This window comes from Cokeromyces recurvatus (genome assembly GCF_025118155.1).
Source record: "Cokeromyces recurvatus strain NRRL 2243 chromosome Unknown BX663scaffold_23, whole genome shotgun sequence".
In the NCBI taxonomy this organism is placed as follows: Eukaryota; Fungi; Mucoromycota; class Mucoromycetes; order Mucorales; family Mucoraceae; genus Cokeromyces; species Cokeromyces recurvatus.
This window is the reverse complement of record NW_026251409.1, coordinates 167,212-183,694: the sequence shown is the minus strand read 5'-3', so window position 1 is coordinate 183,694 and position 16,483 is coordinate 167,212. Positions and strand designations below refer to the sequence as shown.

At 30.0% G+C, this 16,483-nt stretch overlaps 7 protein-coding genes across 7 annotated transcripts; 2 read left to right on the top strand and 5 right to left on the bottom strand.

The window, feature by feature from the left end:
• Positions 1 to 972: 972 nt before the first annotated feature.
• Positions 973 to 2,838, top strand: BX663DRAFT_517586 (Dolichyl-diphosphooligosaccharide--protein glycosyltransferase subunit WBP1). Its single transcript, XM_051528743.1, has 5 exons — positions 973 to 1,148; positions 1,221 to 1,331; positions 1,445 to 1,931; positions 2,001 to 2,142; positions 2,209 to 2,838. The coding sequence occupies exons 1-5, from the start codon at positions 986 to 988 to the stop codon at positions 2,638 to 2,640; spliced, it is 1,335 nt and encodes a 444-aa protein (XP_051380423.1). The 5' UTR covers positions 973 to 985; the 3' UTR covers positions 2,641 to 2,838.
• A 556-nt stretch (positions 2,839 to 3,394) lies between these two features.
• Positions 3,395 to 5,589, top strand: BX663DRAFT_476877 (major facilitator superfamily domain-containing protein; the record flags this gene model as incomplete). Its single annotated transcript, XM_051524274.1, has 6 exons — positions 3,395 to 3,727; positions 3,842 to 3,988; positions 4,048 to 4,102; positions 4,225 to 4,557; positions 4,624 to 4,749; positions 4,930 to 5,589. The coding sequence occupies 6 exons, from the start codon at positions 3,395 to 3,397 to the stop codon at positions 5,358 to 5,360; spliced, it is 1,425 nt and encodes a 474-aa protein (XP_051380422.1). The 3' UTR covers positions 5,361 to 5,589.
• BX663DRAFT_439317 (thioredoxin-like protein) lies at positions 5,391 to 6,277 on the bottom strand (the record flags this gene model as incomplete). The annotated part of the gene is made up of 4 exons (XM_051523328.1): positions 5,391 to 5,562; positions 5,663 to 5,796; positions 5,879 to 6,041; positions 6,132 to 6,277. 4 exons carry the CDS (start codon positions 6,275 to 6,277, stop codon positions 5,391 to 5,393), a joined length of 615 nt encoding a protein of 204 aa, XP_051380421.1.
• A 1,359-nt stretch (positions 6,278 to 7,636) lies between these two features.
• On the bottom strand, positions 7,637 to 10,204 carry BX663DRAFT_517574 (uncharacterized protein). Its single transcript, XM_051528742.1, has 3 exons — positions 10,029 to 10,204; positions 9,016 to 9,973; positions 7,637 to 8,939 (listed from the first exon to the last, which is right to left on the bottom strand). The coding sequence occupies exons 2-3, from the start codon at positions 9,754 to 9,756 to the stop codon at positions 7,851 to 7,853; spliced, it is 1,830 nt and encodes a 609-aa protein (XP_051380420.1). The 5' UTR covers positions 9,757 to 9,973; positions 10,029 to 10,204; the 3' UTR covers positions 7,637 to 7,850.
• A 37-nt stretch (positions 10,205 to 10,241) lies between these two features.
• Positions 10,242 to 12,379, bottom strand: BX663DRAFT_517565 (uncharacterized protein). Its single transcript, XM_051528741.1, has 9 exons — positions 12,119 to 12,379; positions 11,969 to 12,050; positions 11,559 to 11,862; positions 11,376 to 11,464; positions 11,169 to 11,288; positions 11,005 to 11,102; positions 10,753 to 10,938; positions 10,612 to 10,700; positions 10,242 to 10,550 (listed from the first exon to the last, which is right to left on the bottom strand). Exons 1-8 carry the CDS (start codon positions 12,331 to 12,333, stop codon positions 10,640 to 10,642), a joined length of 1,155 nt encoding a protein of 384 aa, XP_051380419.1. The 5' UTR covers positions 12,334 to 12,379; the 3' UTR covers positions 10,242 to 10,550; positions 10,612 to 10,639.
• Positions 12,380 to 12,690: 311 nt separating this feature from the next.
• Positions 12,691 to 13,540, bottom strand: BX663DRAFT_517561 (uncharacterized protein). Its single transcript, XM_051528740.1, has one exon. It carries the CDS (start codon positions 13,337 to 13,339, stop codon positions 12,830 to 12,832), a length of 510 nt encoding a protein of 169 aa, XP_051380418.1. The 5' UTR covers positions 13,340 to 13,540; the 3' UTR covers positions 12,691 to 12,829.
• Positions 13,541 to 13,895: 355 nt separating this feature from the next.
• Positions 13,896 to 16,434, bottom strand: BX663DRAFT_476864 (kinase-like domain-containing protein; the record flags this gene model as incomplete). The annotated part of the gene is made up of 6 exons (XM_051524273.1): positions 16,258 to 16,434; positions 15,917 to 16,167; positions 15,637 to 15,819; positions 15,138 to 15,534; positions 14,527 to 15,065; positions 13,896 to 14,412 (listed from the first exon to the last, which is right to left on the bottom strand). The coding sequence occupies exons 1-6, from the start codon at positions 16,363 to 16,365 to the stop codon at positions 13,896 to 13,898; spliced, it is 1,995 nt and encodes a 664-aa protein (XP_051380417.1). The 5' UTR covers positions 16,366 to 16,434.
• Positions 16,435 to 16,483: the final 49 nt, after the last annotated feature.

The window sequence follows — 16,483 nt, the reverse complement described above, 5'->3', positions numbered from 1 at the left end:
AAAATAAAGCTACATTTTCAATATTAATTTAATCTACTTGTATCGACATATTATAGAGCTATTATATACTCATCAGATTTTTATAAATACAATGGATATCATAGGAAAAAGCGAATCCTTTTTGAATATCAACAAAGAAAAATCTCCCTATCTTTTTATTATATTATATATTCTTCTCTACTTGAAAGAAGAAGAAGTATTTATTAGAATCAGGCATCATTTTACTTTTAAAATATACTTACATATATATGTATATGATCTTATTAACTAACTAATTCGAAATTATATATACATATATCGTTTATTATTATGAACTATCCTGTCTTAGTAAATTGTTATTGAGCATACTATTCCCAAAGCATATTTGAGCTCGAATAGCCTCAATTAATGAATAAAAATCTAATGAAAAAAGGAATGAATATATGCACACTATATACAATAAACAAAGCAACTAAAACCGCTCTTTTATCAACAACTGCATTCATACTTTTCTATATAAAAATATTATCATAAAGGAAAAAGAAATAAATACAGGCTCTATTGTAAGTGGAAGGAAATATATATCACTAAAATAGAAGAATACGACTTTATATTACCAGATTTATATTTTGAACTTTTGATGTTAATCTGTCTACTGCTAATAAATCACTGTATTAGAAGTTAAAGGACAAAATGATAGACAGTACATATTGGTTTTGTAAAATGATAAAAATTAATATGTGTTACATATACACACTTTTAGCAAAGGAAACAAAAAAAAAAAAAAAAAAAAAAAAAAAAAGAACAATTGTATGTTTGATAATACAGGTACAATTTTCGTGTTTGCGCTTTCCAAATTAAACTTAATCCTATTTTTAATCTCAGAACGCCCACAGTATTTTTTCCAATCATCTTATCACAAACCAATGTATGAATTTATATTTAAACGCGAGCTCGTAAAACACTTTTTTTTTTTTTATTATTAATTGTGTTATTTTAATAAAAGATGAGAAGCATACATTCGTTCACTGCTCTCTTCATTACAGCATTAACTCTGTTGACATTTGTTTTCGTAGAAGCGAAATCTGTAAGCGGAAACCGTATCTTGGTCTTGTTAGACTCATTGGCTGAAAAAGATGTATACTCTCGTTTTTGGCAACAACTAGAAGGTATATGAACATGTTTATATGAATCTATATTTATCTAATTCTTTTCTTTTTTATCTTTTTCATTTAATATAGATCGTCAATATGAGCTTACCTTTAAGTCTGCTGATGATACATCTACTGCACTCATCTATTTTAATGAACCCCTTTATAATCATATTATTCATTTTGCACCTAAAGCATCAAGTAACTATCTAAATTATTCTAATAATTTATAATTTTACTATCAATTATTAATCACTTTCTTTCTTTCTTTCTTTCTTTTTTCTCTCTCTTCTCTTCTCTTCTTTTTTTTTTAGAACTTTCACAGCATTCAGCTTTAAATAACGTTCAACTTGTCAATTTTGTTAATAATGGTGGTAATATGCTTATAGCTGCAGGTGCTGAAGCTAGTGATAATTTGCGCGCTCTTGCTTCTGAATTTGATATTGAATTAGGATATGAAACCGTTTTTGATCATGATAATTATTATGAAGAACATGATAAGATTATTACTTCAAACTTTGTTGCACCTTCTTCAATTATTGACACAAAACAAATTGAAGCACCTATTCTTTATTCAGGTACTGGTTTAACCATCGGTCAACTTCCTCTCTCAAGCGCTATCTTAACTGCAGAATCAAATGCATTCTTAGCTGATAGCTATCATAAAAAAGCTAGCTCTGTAGAGCCCATTGCTTTAGTAGGAGCTTTGCAAGCTCGTAATTCTGCTCGTGTTACCTTTGTTGGCTCACTAGATATCTTTTCTAATGAATACTTGTCTGCTCAAATTGATTCAAAATCATCGTAAGTTGTTTTATGATTATAGTAGTTATTCTAACTTTTTTTTTTTTTGACTTATACATAAATCTATAGTAAATCAGGTAATGAGGAATTTATAAAACAATTATCTCAGTGGACCTTTCAAGAAAAGGGTGTATTAAAGATTGTTGGACATCACCATCATAAAGAAGGTGAAACTGAACAACGTGACTGGTATCGTGTTAAAGATGATATTGTAAGTAGAGTTATCTATTAAGTGTTAAATGTGTTAGTTATTTACCTATATCTATATATCTAAAAGGTGTATAACGTCGATATTGTCGAATATAAAAATAATCAATGGGTACCTTATAAAGCAGATGATATTCAATTAGAAGTAATCATGTTGGATCCTTATATCCGTACTACATTGAAACAAGTTCCCTCAGATAGTAGTAATGTGGGTAGATTTGAAGCTAATATTCGCCTTCCTGACGTTTATGGTGTCTTTACCTTGAAAGTAAACTATAAGCGTACTGGTGTTAGTTATATTTTAGCAGAAGATCAAGTATCTATTAGACCTTTTAGACATAATGAATATCCTCGTTTCTTAACAGCTGCATATCCATATTATGCATCTACTGGTTCAATGATCCTTGGTTTCCTTGTATTTAGTGCTGTATGGTTAGCCACCTGGGGTGGTAACAATTTACAAAAGACGAGTGATGACAATAAGAAAGTCAAGTCAAATTAAACCATAAAACAAGTAAATTAATAAAATCTATTTCGCTAGACAAGGCGTATCATAGGACTAAGGAGGATAATATCTTAGTACAGTACATATATGTCAAACTTGGTTATGATAGATCTATTTTAACTTGTATTTTATTATTATCGTTGCTGTTTAATTTATGCTTCAAAAAAACACACGCACTAAACAGCCTGTATGTATATAAAGGATTTGAAAAAAAAAAAAAAAAAAAAAAAAACTGTATATGATCTTCATCTTAAGGGTAATATAATGAAGATGTCATTTGTATAAATATAGGATTGATCAAGTATAATTGCGTAAATTAAATCATCTACAGTATTTCAATTGCGCACTTATCTTTCTCCTGATAATACATAGTTCTCTTTCAAATTTTTATTTTTTATTTTAGCATGAATACATTTAATAAATCACTATGCATGCTATTATTGGTAAAATAAGGATCGAAATATCACGAATTATTATTATATTATATTTTTTTTTCTTTATTTTCTCCTAATAAAATAATATTCGGGGAAGAAATCTGTATTACGACTTGAGATCATGTTAAAGAAAGTATAGCTTTAGAAAATAATGCTTTATATTTAATTCTTAAAATAATCGTTAATAATATTTTGTGGGGTAAAAAAAAAAAAATTAATACTTAAAGTAAAAACAAAATATCACTTCATATCCCTTTGTCTTTTTTGCTTTTTATTTTTTCTTATCTTTTCTTTCTTTCTAATATAGAGTAAAGAAAATGAAACTACTATTGGACAAACTTCGAAAGCATAGTAAGGAAGATGTTAATGATGATCAGTCGGATTCAGGTCGTACAACTGTAGTAGATCCATTAGAAATTCCTTTAAAGACATATCCACAGGCATGGCTCGCTCTCTTGATCCTCGTTTTATTAAGAACCGCCATATCTGTATTCCAATTTACATTCAGTGTAGTGCCTTCACTTACAGGTGAATTATTTCATGTATCACTTACAGGTGTAAACTGGCTGGCAAACGTTCAAGGTCTAATGTATATTTTCATGAGCTTCTTTACAGGTTGGATATTCCAAACCCTAGGTGTGAAACGTTCTGTAAGTTCATAAAAAAAAAAGATGGAGATATACATATTTCTTGTTTTATAAATCACCAATCTATTGGTGGAGGGGGATGGGGACATTCTTATTTATATATCTATAAATATATAGCTTATATTATCAGCATTATTGAATGCATCAGGATGCGCAATTCGTTCAATTGGTGTTAAAATGAGCCCACCATCATTTATAGTTATCATGTTAGGTCAAATTGTAGGTTCTGCTTCTGCCCCTTTAGCATTAAATATTATGACTACTGTAAGAAAAGCAAAATAACATATACATATATATATATATATTGACTTTATCTAAACTAGTTTGCTGCTACATGGTTTACAGAAAACAAGAGAGCAACTGCTGGCATGTTTGTTGGTAAGTAATTCTATCTATTAAAAGAAATATACATGTATATATCAATAACATTTTATTTTATTTTTGTTCACTAGCATCCAATTATGGTGCTATTTTGGGCATGTTTATGATACCTAGTTTAGCAACTAGTGTTGAAAAAGTGCCTATGATTGTCCACCTTGTATCTGGTCTTGCTGCTGTTATTGTCATTCCAGTTACTCTTATGCCTTCAAAGCCCCCAAGTCCGCCTTCAAGAGCAATGAATGAGGAAAGCACACCCTCCTTTTTTAAGGGTATCCGGATACTTTCAAAAAATTATAATTTTTGGATCTTATTTTTAGTGCATGGAATGAATGTAGGACTTAGTATTGCATTTGGATCCATTTTTACGCAGATTATTTCACCTCATGGATATACAGATGCACAAGCAGGTCAAATGAATGCCGTTGCATTTTTTGCTGGCACCTTAGGATGTTGTAAGTTATAAAAAAAATGAAATGGTAATAATAATAATAATAATGATAAATATAATGAATATAAAGCTGTTGCTGGTCCCGTTTTAGACAGTACTAAGCAACATAGACTGTTTCTTCGATTGATTGCTCCAATGGTACTTGTAACAGATATTGGTTTTATTTTCATAAGTAACTATATATATTTACTTGTATGTATTTACAAGCTAAGGCTTAATAATGATCTCTCTCTCTCTCTCTTTTTTTTTCCTATAGTCCAAAGTAATGCTTATGCCTCTATCTTGTTTGTACTATCTATGAATCAGTTTTTCTTATCGTTCCTTGTTCCTGTTGTTATAGAATTAAGTAGTGAAAGTAAGATTGTTCATTAAAGAGATGATATATATGTGAAAGACTCAACTTATTTGTTAGCTTCTTATCCTGTTTCTGATGCCACAAGTAATTCAATTATATGGCAAGGATGTCAGATATTCGGTTTTTTAATTGTACTCATCATGGATCTTCTCAGAGATACAAACGGAACACCTAAAAACAACATGTATCAAGCTCTGTTATTACAAGCAGCGCTTGCAGGATTAATGATGTTGTTGAGTTTTGCGTTTACAGGACGTATGCTACGTAGTGAAGCGATTGAAAAACTTCGAAAACTTGAACAAGAAGAAGAAGAAGTCGTAGAAGAAGAAAAGAGTATACATGAAAAGAACAGTGGATCTCCACCCTTAGAAAATACCACTGTTATAGAAGATGAAGAAGTTCGCTTAGATACCAACACTAATAGAAAATCAAGCACTATTCAATCTTTATGATGATCAATACTATTTATTATTTATCTCAATTTAATCGTCCTCTAATTCTGAATCTGTATCATAACTTGATTGGAAAATTGATTTCTTTTTATTTTGCACTTTTTCCTCTTTCTTTTTGATGACACCTGCATGAATTAATTTTAATTCTAAAGCGGCTGTTTGAAAACTGTCTGTATTTCCAAGTGCATCAAAGCCTACAATTCTAAAATAAACAGTTATAACATTTGCTCTCCTCTTTTTTTTTTTTTTTTTTTTTTTTTTTTTTTTTTTTTTTTTTTTTTTTTTTTTCTTCGTTATATTACTTTGTTTGCGCGTAACCATCCACCCATGCTATAACACACGGCAAAACTCGAACTTGGAGTTTTTCCACTAAAAAGGGAGCATTCTGTACGTCAATCTTTATAAATCTGGCATCATAGTATTTCTTTGCTAGTTTCTAAAAAAAGAAAAGAAAGAAAGAGAGAGAGACAGTTAGGCTTTTTTCTTTCTTTTGTATTTTTTTTTTTTTTTTTTTTTACCTCCAGATGAGTATCCATAATTTTACATCTTCTAAAATCCTTATGATAGAAATGACCTACTACATATTTTTCAGACGTGGTAATATCCATGAATTCTTTCTCTTTTGTAATGTCAGTATATAATCCGTGATTATTTTCGGATCTAGCTGCACGTCGATTAATTCTATTTTTTTTTTTTTTAAATCATAAAAGCAAAATTTACAGTAAGAAATGGCTTGAACTCTCCCATAATTTATATGTTTATAAGCTTTACTCGTCTTGAATCTCTTTGATTCTTTTTTCACGTAAAACGCTCAAATCATTATCTTCCTCGTTTTCTAATTCGGCAAAAAGAGCTTCATCATCCGACAAAGTTTCTAAATCTCGTAAACTATGAATAAGAAAAAATAGATAAAACATTTAAACAGGGGAACCATTTTAAGTAAAAATAAAAGGGGAAGATGAAAGAAGCTAACAAAATATTACTTTGATGACATTTTTGTTTATTTTTTTTTTCTTGTGAAAGACAATTAAACCGCATTTAAGCTTCAAAATTGAATAGACAATTAAAAATATACACATATTTTTTAGACCAATAAAATGTTAGACTTTTTTTTTTTTTTTTTTTTTTGCCACCTCTGTAGAAAAAATTAAAATCGTACAAATAGATAGAATCATTATCCAAAATTGAAGAAGGCAGTATGATGACAAAGATGATTTATATCTTGATATGATAAATGCATCTGTAAAAGACATTTGGGCGGCATAAAGCTACATACTTACGCAGGTGACGTCAAATTACCAATTTATCGTCAGGCCTTTATGGTAACATCATCCTGCAAATTCTTCAACTTTCTCCTTTAAAAAATTGTCCGTCATACCTATATCTAAGACAATAACAAGCAGCTTTGCTTTTGTCATATTTTAACTCTTTTTTTTTTTAATTCTTTTAAGAATGCAATTTTATTGAAGAGGACTTAAATATCTTTACATTTCACAACTACACAGCATAAATATAAATTGCCTGCCGAAAAAAAAAAATAGCTATTTGTTCAAAAGTAGATAGATGCCCCTACAAACTCGATAAGAAAATTATCTTGATTAGGAACTTTGTTGTCTTGTTAAAAGTTATGCTATTCTTCAACATTATTATGCCATTCTATTGCCTTCCTTATTGAATTCAGTCTGCAACGTAGGATGAATACAACTGATTAGAAATAGATAACTAGAATTGTCTCAAGAACATTTCCACCTGATCTAGCTTTTTTTTTTTAAAAAAAAAAATAATGTAGTAATATCCCATTTACTAGCCTGTGACCTGCAAAAAGGTTTGACTCTTTTTTTATATCCCCTGATACCAAATTGGAAGTGTCAATTTATCTCCATGTTCTCTCCTGATTTATTTTATGCCCTAATAGAGGAAGATCTTTTTTTTTTAAGTGTGTAACTGGAAACTTAATTGACGATAATACAGTATCAGTCAAATTTCTCATTTGTGAACAAGTCTCGAAAAGAAAAGGAAAGAGTATAAAAACTAAATTTTGCATTAATTAAATATTCATAGAAAAAAAAAATGAAGTAGTAATGGTGATAAAACTCACCAAGAATCAAATGACTTGAAGAAATATATAAAACATAACTTGTGCAGAAAAAAAAAAAGTCATACAAAGATTGTTCTAGTTTTCTGATTTTCTTTTGTCTTGTGTAAATCATCTATTTTATGACGTTAAAGAGTTTATAATAATGACCTTTCTCTCTCTCTTTTTTTTTTTATCTCAAAGTCAACTCATTCATATTTCTAAATAATGATCATCTTCTCTTTTTTATGTAAGAGAAAAGAGTGCAAATAGTATGAATTTTATTTACGAATGAATGGTTAAAGAAAGTAATTGCTTTAATTATACAAATGAATGAAGTATATGCATAAAAAGGAAAAAAAAAGAATACGTATTACACATTATATAAAATAATTTTCTTGAGTTTTTTTTTATGACTATAATGCGATAGTTGGTGAAGGTACATAGACATTTACATCGTCTTTATGATAATAGATAGGATGAGTGTTTTTATCCATACTTAAAGCATGTGTATCACCATGACTACTATTACCAAAACTACTACTTCTACTGCTACTACTGCTACTACTACTACTACTACTACTGGTACTTTCGGAGTTGCTTAGATTATCCCACATATCCCATAGAGCATTTCTAATATCTGCATCATTCGCAAGCACCTCTGCATCTTGAAATAAAACGATATCAATCGATGGTATTTGTAGACGTGATTTCTCTACGCGATTATCTAATTGTTGACATGCTTCTAAAGTAGATATCTTTTTTTGATGTCGATGAGGATCTAAAAGACCCGTAGTATGTTCATGATCATGATGTTGAAATGTACTACGATGACCGGTTAAGCTGGGTTCTATTGCATATTCAACGATTGTATCTTTCATAGCTTTACGTAATCCAAGGGGTGATCTAAACTTTTTCTTTTTATGACTTTTAGAGATGATACTATCTGAACCTGTACTGTCATCATCATCATTTTTAGTGATGATTTTCTCATTGTTGGATGAAGAAAAGCTATGACTTCTGCTGCTGCTGCTGTTGTTGTTGTTGTTATTAGTTAGGGTTGGAGCAGAGGAGGTAGAGTGAGGTCTCCTTTTAGGATAATGATAAAGAAAGGAAGAGAAGGCACTTGCCGACCTTTTCTGATATCCTTGTTCTCTCTTTTGCAGTTGTCTCTTATTAAGAGTAGATCGAGTGACATCTCGAATATAAATTTTTAATACTTGATGAGGACGTTCAATGGCAATGCGTGTATAGATCTCTAAATCAATCTCACCTGAATCCCCAATCAATACAAAACGACGTTGAGGGAAATCATTCATGATCTTTAAGATCGTTTCACGTTTAGCTAGACCCGGGGTCTCTACCAGACGTGCTATCAATTTTTTATCATCACGGAGATGCATTGAACCTGGTGGGAATTGAGAATGTCTCAAGAATTTATCCAGCATAGGCATTAATTGGAAAGGACTATTAGAAACATAATGAAACGAAGCACCTTGAGAATACTAATACATATATATATAAAATAAAGACAGTGAGACTAAGATGTGTGTGTGTGTTTTGATCTATCTCTTAAATTACCCAAGCCATATAAGTATCAGCCATACCAGGTACAGATTGAGGTTGTTCAAAGAAGGTCTTTGACAATACTTTACGTGCACCAGACAGGATTTGAGTATCTTTAATTGTGTCATCAATATCTGAAATGATAGATATACCATAAGGTTCTATCAAATTGACAATGCCATAATTTGAATAGAATTTTTTATTCTCCTTTTCCTCCTCTGTACAAATCGATTGAATTCGAATTAATCTTGCGTCGCATTGATTTTGATCTTGAGCCCAATTTAGTATATTTTCATGAGGTATCAAGAATTGACCTGAAAAGAATCCAGATCCCTCCGTCTTCAAGTGAACTCCGCATTCCATGTGTTGAAGAATGATTTCATTATTATGAGTCAGTGATGCATTATTCTCCATATCATTCTCTATATCATGATAATTTCCATCCAAAACAGATGAAATAGGATTGGCTGGACGTATGACAAAGGGGGTATCCGAGAAATGAAAGGCTGTATTCTTTCCCACTGACTCACTAGAAGAAGGAGAAGGATGTAGATTGTTGAATTCAGGTGACGTAACCATTGGTTTTAAACTAGCTGACAACATGTTCAAAGAATCAAACAAGACTAGATAAGAAGTAGAATGATTTTTTAAAGAAGGTAATGAATCATTGAGGGTTGTAATTCCTATAGCTTGAATCAAGAATTGCTTATGTCCTTTATTATTTGCAAGAAAGTATTTGAAACGTTCTTCAAACATGCGTGATGAATTTCTATCTACGGAAGATTTACCAGCAACACTCTTTGTAATACCTAAGAAAGAAAAAAAAAGAATATCAGTGATTTTTAAACGGACGAATCTTCTCTCTCTCTCTTCCTTTCTTTCTGTATTTTACCCATTGCCATCTTTTGTTTAGTTAAAGAACTATTATGAGATAAAGCCCAGCCTTTTGCTTTAATGATCCATTGAGTATCATCTATCATAAAAGCAGTCAATAAAACATAGATTAAATGTTTGTAATTTATTTTTACCAGAAGGATTTCTTTTAGCATAAGTTGGAAATAATAAACATTCTCGACTTGTATTTTCAAACAATAAATCTTTAGTCGAAAATGAATTTGTTGTTGACTTTGAAGATGGCATTAAATTGCTTGATCTCATAATAGAACATGAAAGGAAAGAAGGGAAAGGTGAAGATAGTTATTTCTAATTTATTTTATTTTATTTTATTTTATTTTTTTTTGCTCTTTTGTTGCTAATAGCCAATAAGATTGAATATGATATTCATCATGTGGAGCTTTATGCTTTCCGAATGTAATACATAAGAGAAAGTGATATGATTTTTATTGTTGTTGTCAATAATGACATGTAACTAATAGAAAGACAGTCTATAAAGCAAGTTGAATACTATTAAAATCTATACATTTCACACAAAAGGTAACAATCTATATTCATGTTTATTATAGATTCCTATTCCCTATACATGCATGTATGTATGTATAAATATATGTGTATACACAAAGATTTACATGTCTTCTTCGTTCTTCTCGTTTCTGTAGTGTTTATATAAATAAATAAATATGTATGTATATTTGTATATATATATATGCATACATTACATAATCAGGATAGGTTGTCTGAATTATGAAAATATCAGACGATTTAAATCAGTCTTGGCTTTTTCTTTATTTTTATAATCAACACTATTTAATAATAAATAAACATTAGAAGAAAAAGAAAAAAGGAGTCACTTACATCGAAATTCCTTTAAATTCATATTGATCTCCATTTATTCTATTAAAATAAGTTGGATTAAACTTCTTCCCTTCCATTTCACGCTGTTTCGTGTCTTCTCTCTGCTTCTCTTCTATAATTGTTTTTTCTTTTGTAGCTGTATCCATATCATTCTTCAGAATAGATTCAGTTACCTTTGACCAAAGTCTAAATCAATCCATTTTTTGAGTTAGAAACCAGAGCATGACCACTGGCTATAAAAGATAGACCTACCTTCTAGACTCTAAAGGATCCTGATCTACTATATTTTGAACAATTTTTGGATGAATAGTAGATGATTTTACATCAAAGAATAAAGAAGTATTCGAGGTCTAAATGAATGATACTATTTCTCAGGTGTCTAGTTATTTTATATACATATCTATTATAGACTTTACCTTTGTATTTTTAATATATATTTCATTTGACCATTGACCTGATATTTCATAAAGCGTTTCATCTGTTGATTCCTTTTTAATTTTTCCTGATACTGAATTATATTGTCCTGAAAAAAAGCCCTATTATAAACAAGTTAAGTTTTACTTTTATGTATAAAAAAAAATTGCTTATTTTATTTATTTTATTTTTTTTTTTTTTTTTTTTACCTTTGTTTTAAAATCTAATTTACATATCAAATCACTTGTTCTACATCTAACCATACAACTATCTCCTAATTCTAGAATCATTTTACCAACTATTCAGAAAAGGAGAAAGGGAAGGGAAAGGAGGTTATTTTTTTTTTTTTGTAGATGATTATACATATAAAATGGGCAGCATGCAATACATACATAAAATTCCTCTGGCATATACGTTTGGCATAGTAATTTCATAATGCTCATTATGTAAATGAGTAAAAATGATATGATTTTCTCCTTCCATTAAAGTGGCAGCGCTATTACCAAGAAACTTGGATTTTGGACGAAGATCGCCATAAATATAAACGCTATTATCAGGACTTCCATAATAGAAAGCAGAAATCGGCGGATGATGAGATACTTGTTCTGCAATATAAATAGCTTCTGTTCCATTATGATACATGTATTTACACCTAAATATTTCACCAAGTACAGGATTATAAGGCTTTTTTACTCCCTATTTTTTGTTTTGTTTTTTTTTAAAAAAATGAACGAATAAATGAATGAATAAAGAGCCTTCTTTTATTATTTAAAATGATATTTTTTATTTTATTTATTTTTACCTTGGGTTTTATATGCCAACCAGATAAGAAATATTTTACAACATCCAAAAATCGAATTAAAGAATCTGTTTTTGTACTAGCTCTAAAATAGGTCTTTTTATTTTATTATTATTATACAAAAGAATGATGTATATGATAGGGGTACTTTACTCTATTAATAAATCAGGATGACTCATAAAGTCAGTAACTCTTTCTAACATGGATCTTGGTTCAAGTACAAATGTAGGTAAAGTCACTTTCTGTAAATCCATATCTTTTCTTAATTGACTAATAATACCCATCAAGATACTACGAGAATTATCTTCTAATATTTCTGTACAATCTGGATCCCCATCCATATTTGTTCCTCCACGTCCTAACATCATAAGAAAAAGAAAAAAAAAGAAGAATAGGAAAAAGGAAAAAAAAAAAAAAAAAAAAAAGAGAGAGAGAGAGAAAGAAAGAAAGAAAGAAAGAAAAGGAAAAAATAAATAAATACAATGTGATGCCTCCCCTCATAAAAAAAAAGAAAAAAAAATAGCCTATCCTCGGAATATGGATTTATCATATTGCTCTTTGCATTTCTTTGCAATTTTTTTTATTATTTTATGATTATTATTATTATTTTACTATTAGAGTACTTTCTTTTTTTCTTTCTTTCTGTCTTTCTTTCTTTCCACCCATTAAGCTACCATATTGGAAATATGCGTTTCTTTACAATTTCATAATGTTTTATATAAGCCACCGCCCTTACCATGTTATTTATTTAGTAAGAGGCAAATCACAATGGGAGTTCTATTATTATTATTATTATTGTTACACTAAACTAAACTATGTTACTAGGTGGTGTTTTGTGAGAAAAGCATTTTTTTTTTTTATGATTCACCCAAAATAAGTAGCGATTTTAGATTCGAGTTTCCTTTGTTCTAATTGATGTAATTTAATTTCTAAAAGATGCATTGTACACAAGATAGGCACAAGGGATTTTGTATAGTGGTGAAACCTGATTTTTTCTTTTAAAATCGCCACTCTCTCCTTCTCTTCTCTTGCCTTTGTGCAAAGCCATCTAGTTTGAGTCTCAAGATATAAATCTGAAAGAAAGGTATGGATCTCGATCGTCACCCATACCTTCCCTTTTGTCATCCTTTGAAAGCCATTCTCTAACAACAAAAGTCCTTTAAAGCTAGACCTACGCCTTTTCTTTGTGATCCTATATCTCCCTTCAAATTCTAACAGTCGTAACTGACTTTGCTCCAGGAGTTGACGGTAGCTCTCCCTTTGTTTAACAAGTGTAAGATATCTATCATACCATTGATTGAATTCTTCTGTTAACCTCTTTTCGGACTCGACACAATCATTCTTTTTGTTGGAAAAACTTGACTTTTTAAGCATATTGTGGACAAGGAAAAAAAAAGAAAAGAAAATGTCAAATTAAAAAAAAAAAATCAAGTTCTTTTAAAATATCTTGGAAATATGGATGGGAGGTTTCAGAAACAATATGCAGTAGTAAAAATTACAAAAGATCCATCCTATCGTCATTTATATTTTCATTGCCCCTCGTAAAGTAGAGTACATCATATTAAATAAACGGAGATCTTTTTTTTTTTTTTTTTTTTTTTTTTTAAATATAGAAATACTTGGTTTATTAAGAATTATTAAAAAGACTGAAACCTGCATTTCACGTCAAATAAGCCTAGATAATATAAATCAGCTAAATAGATTGAATCCATGCATAATAATATATTCCTCTGTGATGAGAAAGAGAGAGAAAAAGTAGTTATGGTATATATATATATATATATTTTTTTTGTACACATAAATAATTCCTCTTCCCCTCCCTCCTTCTCTCTCCCCCTCCTTCTCTCTACTTCCCTCTTCCTATTCCTCGTTTCTTTTTTTTTTTTTCTTTTTTCTTTTTTTTTTCTTTTTGTTATTACTGAGCTTCATATTACTGTAAAGGTAAAGGAAAGAAGACTGTAGGTTTACTTTCGCAATATTCATCTTCATGAATGGTGTCTTCTTTATTAGTATCAAGTATACATGAAGTTAACCGTTGTGGTGGTGTAATTGAATTCATCTTTCTTTGCATCGGATGAGGCCAAAGTTGTGGAGAAGATGAATATGTGATAAGAGGTTTATCAACTACTGTAGGACTCGGTACAGTCATTGTTAATGAATATGATTTCTTGGGAAAAGTAGATGTAGGATCGGGTAAAAAAGGGGATTCAGCTAGATGAATCAAAGAGGACTGCTTCTGTTTAATTGAAAGTAGAGTTCTACATTGTCGTCTACTTTCAGACGGTTGCTGATGATGATCAAATGTTTGAAAATAATAAGGAGGTGACCATTTTATAAGTTGGGTTCCATAATGAGGAATTCGATCTAGATGATGACTAGAGAGTCGATGTCCTAACAATGAAGGTCGTTTATGATTTTTCCCTTCTATCCCATTCTCAGAATAATATCTTTTTGTAGAGTTTAATGGAGACATTTCTTTATCTAACGAACATGATACAGTTGGTGGGGTTTTAGACCCCTTATTTTGCTGTTGATGATATAGAGTTGTTGCATAATGATACGAAGAAGAGACAATAGTATTATTGTTATGAGAAGAACTAGGTCGATGATCTGGAACAGGATAGGCTTTTTGATGAGAACTATAAATGGGTCTACTCTGAGAGAACCATGCATTACTGTGATCACAATGAGTTGTACCATGTAAAAATGTATCAATATGTGTTGTGTATGAACTAGTGATAGATCTTCCACTATGACTACTATCACACATACTATTATTATTCCATTCTGGACACATTTGGTATGGTAATAAGGGAGTTGGTAATAAATCAAGTGGAGTAATGATTGACATTGGAGAGGGTTCTGTATTATTTATCATGATTTCTGTTTGCTGTTGTTCTGGTGGCGTAATAGGTTCAATCATAGCATCAATAGGTATAACTGTGTGTACGGGTTCCTCTGTCTCTGAAAAGAATTTATGTCTTAAAGCAAAATCAGCAGACCATCTTTGTTGAGGGTTAAAAAATAAAAAATGTTGAATTAAATCAAGCATCGATTCTGATGCATTAGGAATGACTGATTTTAATGGCTTTGGTAAAAGCTAATAAAATTACAGGTAAATAGTTAATTTTATTTAAAAGAAAAAGAAAAAACATGGATATAATCTACTTACATTAGGAAATTTGAATCCCATCTTATGGGCTAGTTTAACCCCTTCTTTCCATTCACCTCCACCATCTAAAGAAGAAATAGTAGAAGCAGTACTTGTATTGATATGAAGTGAATGTAAATCATGATCATTTAAATCTTTTGTCTTTTTTCTTGCAAATCCAGGACTTATGCGTTTATCATATCGCATTGACGTTCGATTGTTTTTTTGACCCACTATACCTGTCTTATTTCCTGGACTTCCCAATACACTGCAAATTCGATATATTTGGTCAATTTCCGATTCTCCCGGAAAAAGAGGTTCAAGATTAATTAATTCTGCAAATATAGTACCAATAGCCCATAAGTCGACTGATGCTGAATACTCTGTTGATCGTAAAAGTATCTCAGGTGCACGATACCTATCATATACATGTATATAAATGAATAAATGTTCAAAAAGTAAAAATAAAATAAAATAAAATAAAAATAGGATATCAATATTAGCAACTTTTTTTTTTTACCATCTTGTACTGACATATTCTGTGTAAGGCGGACTACTTAAAAATTCACGAGCTAAACCAAAATCAGCAAGCTTTATGATTGGTTTTCCTGTAGAATAATTTAATAATAAATTTTCTGGCTTCATGTCTCTATGAAATATATGATGATGATGTATATGTGATACAGCTGACAATATTTGATGTCTAATAAAATGTATTCATTAGGAGAAGTAAGTAAGAAAAAAAAAAGAAAAAAAAAGGAGGAGGAGGGAGTAGGAGGAAGGTATAAGGAGAAGCTTACAATATATTTCTTAATTCACAATGACTGAAAGGTAAGTTATTTTGTTTTCTATCTCTCATAAGTTGATATAAATTACCACCATCTGAATATTCCATAACAAATGAAAGGTCACAAGTAGTAGGTGAAAGAAAACTATCGTACATTTGAATAATGTTGACATGAGGCGGTAATAAAGAAAGTAATTTAGGTTCAAATTGGCCTTCACATTCTTCAAGTGATTCATATTTTTTCTTCATAATCTTGATAGCAAACTAAAATAATAAGGGAATATATGAATCATGCTATAATCCATATCCTCTACTTTTTTTTTTTGAAGTGTACTCATTTATTATTTACTTTACAAGTTTACCATTATTTTTATTCTTTGCTTTATGAACTGTTCCAAATGAACCATCACCGATTTGTTCTATAATTTCATATATTTCTTGAAGTGAACCAAAATGAGTCATTTCTATTTTATTTAAATCAAAATGAAAGAAAGAGGGTAAAAGTAAAAGCAAACACACTCACAAAAAAAATAAAATAAAATAAAATAAAATAAAATAAAATAAAATAAAAAAGCGGGGA

Bases quoted from the DNA above. Each gene is read 5' to 3' on its own strand.
- BX663DRAFT_517561 (XM_051528740.1), bottom strand. From the start codon at position 13,339: ATGCTTAAAAAGTCAAGTTTTTCCAACAAAAAGAATGATTGTGTCGAG.
- BX663DRAFT_517586 (XM_051528743.1), top strand. From the start codon at position 986: ATGAGAAGCATACATTCGTTCACTGCTCTCTTCATTACAGCATTAACT. The intron at 1,149-1,220 runs GTATATGAACAT...CATTTAATATAG, and splicing joins TTTTTGGCAACAACTAGAAG to ATCGTCAATATGAGCTTACC. The intron at 1,932-2,000 runs GTAAGTTGTTTT...ATAAATCTATAG, and splicing joins CAAATTGATTCAAAATCATC to TAAATCAGGTAATGAGGAAT.
- BX663DRAFT_517565 (XM_051528741.1), bottom strand. From the start codon at position 12,333: ATGATGTTAGGACGTGGAGGAACAAATATGGATGGGGATCCAGATTGT. The intron at 11,289-11,375 runs GTAAAAAAAAAA...TGTTTATAATAG, and splicing joins AATTAGATTTTAAAACAAAG to GGCTTTTTTTCAGGACAATA. The intron at 10,939-11,004 runs GTAGGTCTATCT...GGATTGATTTAG, and splicing joins GATCCTTTAGAGTCTAGAAG to ACTTTGGTCAAAGGTAACTG.
- BX663DRAFT_517574 (XM_051528742.1), bottom strand. From the start codon at position 9,756: ATGTTTGAAGAACGTTTCAAATACTTTCTTGCAAATAATAAAGGACAT. The intron at 8,940-9,015 runs GTAATTTAAGAG...TATATGTATTAG, and splicing joins CTGATACTTATATGGCTTGG to TATTCTCAAGGTGCTTCGTT.